Genomic DNA, 10,158 nt, shown 5'->3' on the forward strand with positions numbered 1-10,158 from the left:
ACCCCCATCTCCTACCTACTAACCTCATCCCGCCCCCTTGACCTGTCCGTCCTCCCTGGACTGACCTATCTCCTCACTACCTCCCCATCTACACTCGCCTTTACTGGCTCCATGCCTGCCTCTTTGACCTGTCTGTCTCCTCTCCACCTATCTTCTCCTCTATCCATCTTCTATCCGCCTCCCCCTCTCTCCCTATTTATTTCAGAACCCCCTTCCCCTCCCCCATTTCTGAAGAAGGGTCTAGGCCCAAAACGTCAGCTTTCCTGCTGCTCTGATGCTGCTTGGCCTGCTGTGTTCATCCAGCTCTACACCTTGTTACGTCTTGTTCCACGACAGGGTGCGGCCTTCCCATATCCACCCTGTACCCTCAGGACATTGCATGTTTCAGTCGGATCTCATTTACAGCGCTCGCTTAGTGTGATAGGTAATTTCTTATCAACCTGATCAGACACCTCAGGATAAGGTGAGGCTTGAACCAGAGGTAGGGACATTAACATTGCACCATGTGAGCCCCATCCCCGTTATGTGGTACTGTATGGGAGGGGATACTCCTGTTCAGATGATGCTCAGGGAGTGAGCAATGACCAATGGGACAAGGTATTGTATAATACACTGTACTAGTAAACAAGGGAAATGGGATAACATGTTCCATCATAGAGTCATAGAGCTGTAAAGCACAAAAACAGACCCTTCGGTCCAACCTGTCCATGCCGACCAGATATCCTAAATTAATCAAGTCCCATTTGCCAGTATTTGGCCCATTTCCCTCTAAACCCTTGCTATTCAAATACCCTTCCAGATGCCTTTTAAATGTTATAATTGTACCAGCCTCCGCCACTTCCTCTGGCAGCTCATTCCATCTGTGTGAAAAAGTTGCCCCTTCAGTCCCTTTTAAATCTTTCCCCTCTCACCTTAGACTTATACCCTCTAGTTTTGAACTCCCCTGTACTGGGGAAAAGACCTTGGCTATTCACCCTATCCATGCCCCTCATGATTTTATAAACCTCTATAAGGTCACCCCTCAGTCTCCGACACTCCAGGGAAAAAAGCCCCAGCCTATTCAGGTTCTCCCTATAGATCAAACCCTCCAACCCTGGCAACGTAGATGACTTGGAGTCGGGGACCATGTGTAGTGTGTCAAAGTTTGCGGATGACACTAAGATGAGTGGTAGAGCAAAGTGTGCAGAGGACTCTGAAAGCTTGCAGAGGGATATAGATAGTTTGAGTGAGTGAGTGAAGGTCTGGCAGATGGAGTACAATGTTGATAAATGTGAAGTCATCCATTTTGGTAGGAATAACAGTAAAAAAGACTATTATTTAAATGGTGAAAAATTGCAGCATGCTGCTGTGCAGAGGGACTTGGGTGTCCACGTGCATGAATCGCTGAAGGTGGGATTGCAGGTACAGCAGGTGATTAAAAAGGCAAATGGAATTTTGTCTGCCATTGCTCGAGGGATGGAGTTTAAAAACCGAGAGGCTATGCTGCAGCTGTATAGGGACGTGGTGAGGCCACACCTGGAGTACTGTGTACAGTTTTGGTCTCCTTACTTGAGAAAGGACATACAGGCACTGAGGGGTGGGTGGGGGGGCCGGGGTGGTGTTACAGAGGAGATTCACTACGTTGGTTCCAGAGTTGAGAGGGTTGGCTTATGAGGAGAGATTGAGTAGACTGGGAAAATACTCATTGGAATTCAGAAGAATGAGGGGGGAATCTTACAGAAACATATAAAATTATGAAGTGAATAGATAAGGTAGAAGCAGGGAGATTGTTTCCACTGGCAAGCGAAACTAGAACTAGGGGGCATAGCCTCAAAATAAGGGGGAGCAGATTTAGGACTGAGGTGAGGAGAAACTTCTTCATCCAAAGGGTTATGAATCTGTGGAATCCCCTGCCCAGTGAAGCTGTTAAGGCTTCCTCATTGAATGTTTTTAAGGCAAAGATAGATAAGTTTTGTACAGTAATGGAATTAAAGGTTATGGTGAGCAGGCTGGTAAGTGGAGCTGAGTCCACAGAAAGATCAGCCATGATCTTATTAAATGGCGGAGCAGGGTCAACGGGCCAGATGGCCTACTCCTGCTCCTGGTTCTTATGTTCTAACATTCCTTGTAAATCTTTTCTGAACTGTTTCAAGTTTCACAACTTGAGACCAGAATTGAACACAGTATTCCAAAAGTGGCCCTAACCAATGTCCTGTACAGCCACAACACGACCTCCCAACTCCTATATTCAATGCACTGACCAATAAAGGCAAGCATATCAAATGCCTTCTTCTGTATCCTATCAACCTGTGACTCCACTTTCAAGGAACTACGAACCTGCACCCCCCTAGGTCTCTCTGTTTGGCAACACTCCCCAGCACCTTACCATTAAATGTATAAGTCCTGGCTTTTCCTTACCACCTTTCCTAAATAATGGCACCACGTTGGCCAACCACATCCAGTCTTCCAGCACCTTATGGCAGCTTTTTCAAAAATTCCTTTGACAGGTGTAGGTCAGAGAAGATAAAAACAGCAGATGCCAGGGACTGATTAACAATACAGGCCAGCCAATCCTACCAGAGAATTTAAAAAAAGCTTCCTTCCCTAAAGGACATCAGTGAACTAGATAGGTTTTGATGATAATTGACAGTGGTCACCATGAGGATGCTTTTAATGCTTAATTTTAATGAATTCAAATTTCACAGTTTGCCAGTGTGGAATTTGAACCCATGCTTGTGGGATATTGACCTGGATTGGTAATCTAGTAACATTACCCCTGTTTGTCCTGCTGAGTGAAGTACTGAGCGGATCTGCCAGTGAGCATCTGGCCAATTTCACACTGATTTGCCTTTCTCCCAGCACGTTTGGTTCTGCTGATTTAACACCCGGTCATTTTCGCAGTCACTTACCACTCAGTCTCTCTCTTGCAGATCAAGCCTGGTCAGACTCTGAGGAAGCTGTCATATCCACCTGGAAGATTGTGGCTTTCACAGCCATCAGTGTCCTTCTGGCCCTACTCCTTGTGGTCTTTGTCAAAGCCTTTCACATCAAGCTGAAGTCACCATGCCAGTCTGGGTAAGCAGAAATTGGCACCATTTTGTTTAACTTGGCTACAGTTTGGGGGGCATTAGACATTGTACTGGGGAATGGAGCTCTGCAAACAGTCTGTAGCAACATCGAGCTTAGTTCAGGCCTCAGCAGGGATGAAGCTCCTAGACTCAAGCTACATTCACACTGTCTTACATAAAATATGCAGCAAATCCACTGGACTCCATAAAGAGGGTGCATAAAAGATGGACACAAATGGCCCAAGGATGTGGGACTACATTTTGAGGATAAATTGGATAGGGGTTGGAATTAGAGAAGAGAAGGTTGACAGGTGATTCAATAGAGGGGTTTGGGATCATGAGGGATCTGCACAGAATAGATATTGAGAAGAGCCTGTCCCCACTGGTGGAAGGTTCAAGGACCAGACGTCATTAATGTAAAGGATAAATAACAAAGAGTCCAAGGTAACATAATGGAAGGTGATGAGTGACTGGTTAAGATGAGGAATGCACTGCAAATGTTGTAGAGACAAGTTCAATCACAGTGTTCAAAACTAAACTGGAATAGACTCTGAGGTGAATGAAAATTGCAGGATGACAGGGAAAAGGCAGGACAATGCCTCACACTGAGGTGGAGAGCATTAACACATACAAATGGCCCTCTGTAATCATTTAATAACAGAGAGGGCAGCCCGGAAGCTGTTTCAGAGGAAACCTGTCTACAAACAGGTCCCAAACATGCCTCAACATTCACTTTGAAAAGATTTGCAACAACAAAGTCCTTTTCAGAGGGAGCAGATTGCTCTAGAACAGTGCACATTGAAAACAAAACATTATAGTGTAGAAGAAGCCCAATTCTGTGTGTAGCAAACCATTCAGCCCCATTAGCCCATTATTTCTGTAGCTTTGTAAGTTTATGTCCCTCAAATGCCCATCCAATTTCCTTTTGAAATGATTAATTATCCCTTCTTCCATGTCCCGTGTAGGGCCCTGTAATCTTGCACACTTCTTTTCTCCAGGGAAAACAAATTTAGCTTCTCCAAACTAACTTCTTCTGGGAAACCTCCACCCTGTCAAGGACCCTCATCTCCTTCCGAACGTGAGGAGACTATAATCTATGCTCACGGACCCCTGGCTGGTTTTCACTGTGGCATTTAATCAATATTACCATTCCCTGTCCCTTCTGTAAAAACTGCAACACCTCTCGATCGTAAATTCCACCCGCCTACTCTGCTAACCTACGCCCTGTTGCAGTTGTTTGGTGTCGTCACAGTATACCGCACCTCCCAGGTCGCTGTCTGCAGCATGTTTTGAAATTTCAATATTCAAGCCATGTCCCCATCATCGGAAAACCCCACTGGTCTCAGCACTGACCCTTTTCGATCTCTGCAGTCTGTAATCTTCCTGCCAGGATGAATAAGGGTATCACATTTACCACTGCCCAATCTGCGTTATCTCAAAAAAATTAAAAAGCTAAAGCCAAGCCCTTTGACTCCCTCTTCCTTGGGCAACTTGAGATGAAAGTGACTCAGACCAGGCTTTATAGCCACTCGATGGCCAGGCTGTTTTTCTAGTACATGCTGTCTTGTCATTTTCACCTCATCCATTATCCCTGCCTTCTCCACGTCAACAGATATTTCTCAGCATCCTATTCCTTACTAAACTCCTGATACTCCTAAAGTCAGGGACGTCTCCAGAAAAAGACCCTTCAGCCCTTTGTGTCCGTGCCACCTCATTATTCTAACCCCATTTTTCAGCACTTGCCCCATAGCTCCGAATGCCTTGGCAATGCAAGTGCACATCTAAATGTAAATGTTATAAAGATTTCTGTCCCTCCCACACATACAGGCTGTGATAGTTAGCACTCATTAATTATTCCATCATTGCCCAGCATCTCTAAGCTCTTCAGTGAACCTGTCTGTCTCTAATTGTACCTTCCCACCTCACACCTGATCATTACTCATGTACTGGGAGAAGATTTTTGGGAACACTTTTATGTTGACTGCCATTTCTGTTTTTCTATTTTTCTTTTGCCACTCTTATTTCCCTTTTCACTTCCCCCTCAACTTAATGGATTTGGCCTGGATCTCCTTTGAAGAATTCACTTTACTTTTTGGTGTCAGTACGTTCTCTAACTCCCTCATATCCAAGGAGTCCTGGTTTTTGTTCCATACCTTTCATCCCTACTGCAATGTACCTATATCCTATCAGAGTCAGTGATTACCCAGTGTCCTCATATGGACTTTCCTGTGACATTTTACTTGAATTTTATCCTGGCAGGATTCCGTCCCATTCCAGTGGGATTCATCTTGTCCCAATTTACCTGCTCTACTTTAGATTATTCATTGCTCTTAACCATTACTTATTGAAATTGTATTGCATAACAATCACTCTTAACCATGTGGTCTCTAACAGTAGGGAAAGCAGTAGCAAGGCCTTAGGGATGGTAATGTGACTGGATTAGCTTTGGAAGACATAGGTTCAATCCCAGTTCTGGTTTAAATTCCAATAAATGTAATTGAAATCTAATGATGAGCATGAAATGATCACCCCATTGTTTGTAAAGACGATTTTAGGAAAATAAATTGATGTCCTTCCTCAGTCTGGCCAATAGGTGACTCTAGACCCACAACAATGTGGCTACCTCTTCACTGTCCCTCTGAAATGGCCCAGCCATCAACTCAGTTGTATTAGACAGCTACAAAAATGTCAAGAAGGATTGAAGCTGGATGAACCATGTGGCATCAAGCAAGGCGATGGAAACAACAGTGTCAAGAGCAGTGAAGTCCTCCTTAATAACTCTTGGAGACTTGTGCCAAAATTGGAAAACTGCCACATTGGCAGGACAGACCCAGCAGAGGGGGCGACAGTGGTATACAGTCGGGTGGGAGTTGCTCTGGGCATTCTCAGCATCAACTCCGGACCCCATGAATTCTCATGGCTTCAGGTTAAACATGGGCAAGGAAACCTACTGCTGATTGTCATGTATCATCCTCCCTCAGCCAACGAATCGGTACTCCTCCATGTTGAACAACACTTGGATGAAACATTGAGGGTGACAAGGGCACAAAATGTACTCTGGGTGGGGGATTTTAATATCCACCACCGAGAGTGGCTCAGCTGCAGCAACACAGAGTGAGCTGGTCAAGTCCTAAAGGATATAGGTGCAAGACTGGGCCTGCAGCAGGTGGTGTGGGAACCAATCAGTGGTAAAACGGCTACGGCATCTCATCCTCACCAGTCTATCCTTCACAGATGTATCTGTCCATGACTTTATTGGTAAGAAATGAATCCTGCACAGTCCTTGTGGAGACGAAGCCCGGCTTCACATTGAGAACAACCTCCATCATGTTGTGTGGCACTATCACCGTGCTAAATGGGACAGACTTCGCACAGATCTAGCAACTGAAGACTGGGCATCCATGAGACGCTGTGGGCCATCAACAGCAGCAGAATTGTACTCCAGCTCAATCTGTAACCTCATGGCCCGGCATATCCCCCACTCAACCATTACCATCAAGCCAGGGGATCAACCCTGGTTCAATGGAGAGTGCAGTAGGGCATGCCAGGAGCAACACCAGACAGACTTGAAGATGAGGTATCAACCTGGTGAAGCCACCAAACAGGACTATTTGCACACCAAACAGCGAAAGCAGGAAATGATAGACAAAGCTAAGCGATCCCACAAACAACGGATCAGATCTAAGCTCCGCAGACCTGCCACATCCAGTTTGAATGGTGGTGGACAATTAAACAACTCACTGGAGGAGGCTCCTCAAATATCCCCATCCTCAATGATGGAAGGGCCCAACACATTAGTGTAAAAGATAAGGCTGAAGCTTTCCAAAATTAGACCTACTGGAAATAGGGTGACACCTTTGTACCTCACTATTCATTTTAAAAGTTCTATAGAGTCTTTCTGACTCTGTGAGAATCCTGAGCCCCTCTGTTTCAATGAGTCTGAAGCCTGGATGCCAAACTCCCAAAACAGCATATTTGAGACATTGGCATTTTTCATGTGAGTACTGTTAAACTGCTGTTACAGATCTGTTTAACAGTTATGTTGTTATGACTGAGATTACATCAAATTATCTCTCATCCCACTCCTCCCCTGGTCATGACAAATGGTTAATGTAACCAGAGGGATATGGTCAATTATCCAGCATGCCAGGTTAACCAGTCAGTTTACTTCGATCAAAAAAAAACTATTATACACTAAACCTACCCAAACAATCATGCAAAAATGGTTTAGACTGTGCCAGGATAGATAGGATTTGCTTTCTAACGTCCTGAAATTAATATGAGGCAGATATGGGTAACAAACAAACTATGGTTGATCACCGCATTCAACACACCAAACAGCAAATGTGATCAAGACAGATCCCATGGATTTCTCAGCAATCCCCTCCCCCAGATGTGAGAAATATTGTGAGTCACTAAATCTCATTAAAACTTCACAAGGGATTACAATCATTTTCAATGTTCTGGTCTTGAAACTTCTTCTAAAACAGCCCTGTCATGGACTGCCTCAACACGGGCTCCTGTTCTGCTGGTTCACCTTCTTTTCCTGGGTCCAATTTCTTCTGGCTTCTTAAAAACCACAGTCCAACATTTTACTCACAGGCACAACCCCCTGCCTTTTCACAGACAGCTTGCTTCACCAAGTTAAAACTGCTTTGAATTTTTTTTTCTGGGCTCTATCTTGCCTTAGTTATACCAAACAATAACTGTATTTTGTCTTCACCCTCACTCAGCTTCCCTGAACTCTTCATAGCACAAGGCTTCTACGTAGCTGTGACAGCTCCAGAACTTCTGCTGAACCTTCAAACGTTTGGCAGTAATTCCCGACTGCTGGAACCTCTTCCTGTGTTCCCACTGCACAGATTTATCCAACAGCTCTGGATCTCTCACTGAGCCCCAGCAATACAATTAACAATGCACCCCTGGCTCCAAGAACCTCCTCCTGAGTCCTGACTGGCCCCTAGTCACCTGCACAACAGCACAGCTTTTGATTTGATTTGCTTTGATTTGTAATTGTCACATGTACCTAGGTACAGTGAAATGCTTTGTTTTGCATACAGCACAGGCAGATCATACCACACAAAGTGCATTAGGGTGATAGAACAGAGCGAGGAATACCATGTTACAGCTGCAGAGAAGGTGCACAAAGAACAAGATCAGCATTAGATTTAAAATTTGAGAGGTCCATTCAGAAGTCTACTAACAGCGGGGAAGAAGCTGTTCTTGAATCTGTTGGTACGTGTGTTTAAGCTTTTGTATCTCCTGCCCAATGGAAGAGGTTGGAAGAGATTATAACCAGGGTGGGAGGGGTTAATGGTTTAACAGTTTAACAGTTCCAGTGTAAGTGTTCCTCATGGAGCCTGCCTCCATCTCTATTTGTCTCCCTCTCCAACTATTGGTGACCTCATAACTGCTCTTCACTGTCACCAGATCTGTTTTGAGTGACCTACTGGAAACCTTGCAACAAGCTATACCATTATTGCTAGGCAGAATCAAACACAGCAGTGGGACTCCAAATGGAGCAACCTCTTGTAGCTGCCTGTTGTCTGAATGTTACAATGTTTACTCAGTGTTGTCTCCTGTAGCTCAAATTGCATACAATAAAAAGGACTTTCTACTTAATAAATCTGCGACATGTGTCATTGCAAACTCTTTTCACATGAAGAATAAATTGTAAACAGCAGCAAAATTGAATTTGAATGAACCCATGTTTATTAAGGGAGGAGAGGAAAAGACTTGGTCAAAGAGGTTGGTTTTAAAGAACATTTTAAAAAGAGACAAACAGGTAAATAGGGTGGGGAGGGTGTAGGGAAGGAATCGAAGAGTTTCAGGCCTTGGCAGGTGAAGGTGTGGTCACCAATGGTGGATCAGTGGAAATCAGGGAGACACAAGAGGCCAGAGTTGGAGGAGTCCAGAGATGTGAGAGGCCTGCTCGATGTTACAGAGATAGAGATTTCAACTCAATGATGAGAATTTTAAAAAGGTTGCCAGACTTGGAGCCACTATAGGTCAGGGAGCACAGTGGGTAGAGGGATTTGGTGTGAGTTGGGATACTGGCCAAAAAGATTTGGATGAACTCAAGTTTCTGGAGGATGGAAAAGGGTTTGGGGGAGGGGGTGGTGGGGAGAGGTGAGCCAGAAACATTGGAAGTGTTGAGTTTAACGGTAACAGAACCCTGGGTGATATAAGTCAGCACTGACACCTCACCGTCTCCTCTAGCAAAGTGACCTTGTTGACTTGTTTCTTCGGTAGCGATCAAGACTCCTCAGGTGGCCGCCATTTTGTGGTGGTTGATGGCATTCCAGTCATATTGCCCACCTACGACGAGGCTGTTTGCAACTCCACCAATAGCGACCCTGTGCCCGAGGTCATGGCCCCCGCAGAGCAGACCCAGCAAGATGACCAGAACCCTCCGGCCTACCCAGGCCGGCCCGTGGACCGTGTGGTAGCTGCCAATCCCACTCCTACAGAGCGGCCTGGCCAACTGGACTGCTCGGGGCCTGGGAAATGGGAGGACTCATCACCATCGATGTCATTTGATACAGCGGCCACGCACCCTATCACTGAGGATATCGTCGACGGCCCAGAAACTGAGAACACCGCTTCAACGTCTCCTAGCATTAACATCGCAGATGGTGAGTGCTCAGTACCCAGAACGGAAGCCACTGCAAGAGTTGGGCTATGGTACAGTCGATGGCAAAATACAGAAGGGAGACAGCTGGGGGGAGGAGTAGTGACTCAGTAATGGTGGGAAGAGATTCTGGGAGTGGGGACAGTTTAGAAGAAGGTGGGCCCAAGTCATGGGATCTCCAACAAGGGGAGCTAGTAATATAATCTTCAATAGTGGGACAAAACTGGGAACAGGGAGAGGTGTACCTGGGCTTGATGTCACAGAAATGGAGAGTATTGGAAAACATTTAATGTTTGCAGAAGGTTGTAGAGATATGAAAAAGTGAGGCCGTTGGGATTTACAGTAAATTGGATAACAATAATTTGAATGAACTGATGTGATAAATGACTGCAGAGTTTTGGATAAGCTAAAACTAGTGGAGGAGGGGAACTGACCAGGATAACTTAGGGCTACAGCTGGTCTAGGGGTATCTGGTGGTGG

The 10,158-nt window shown here is 45.3% G+C and overlaps 1 protein-coding gene across 1 annotated transcript in view; it reads left to right on the plus strand.

Moving 5' to 3' along the window:
* Positions 1-9,792, plus strand: part of susd4 (sushi domain containing 4) — a 95,740-nt gene extending 85,948 nt beyond the window's left edge. Inside the window, exons 8-9 of the mRNA XM_048596646.1 lie at positions 2,910-3,054; positions 9,300-9,792. Of these exons, the coding sequence (XP_048452603.1) occupies positions 2,910-3,054; positions 9,300-9,792 (638 nt within the window). The remainder of the gene's footprint in view (positions 1-2,909; positions 3,055-9,299) is intronic.
* The last annotated feature ends 366 nt before the right edge of the window (positions 9,793-10,158 follow it).

The sequence above is a fragment of the Rhincodon typus genome, chromosome 5, assembly GCF_021869965.1.
Source record: "Rhincodon typus isolate 14 chromosome 5, sRhiTyp1.1, whole genome shotgun sequence".
NCBI classification, from domain to species: domain Eukaryota; kingdom Metazoa; phylum Chordata; class Chondrichthyes; order Orectolobiformes; family Rhincodontidae; genus Rhincodon; species Rhincodon typus.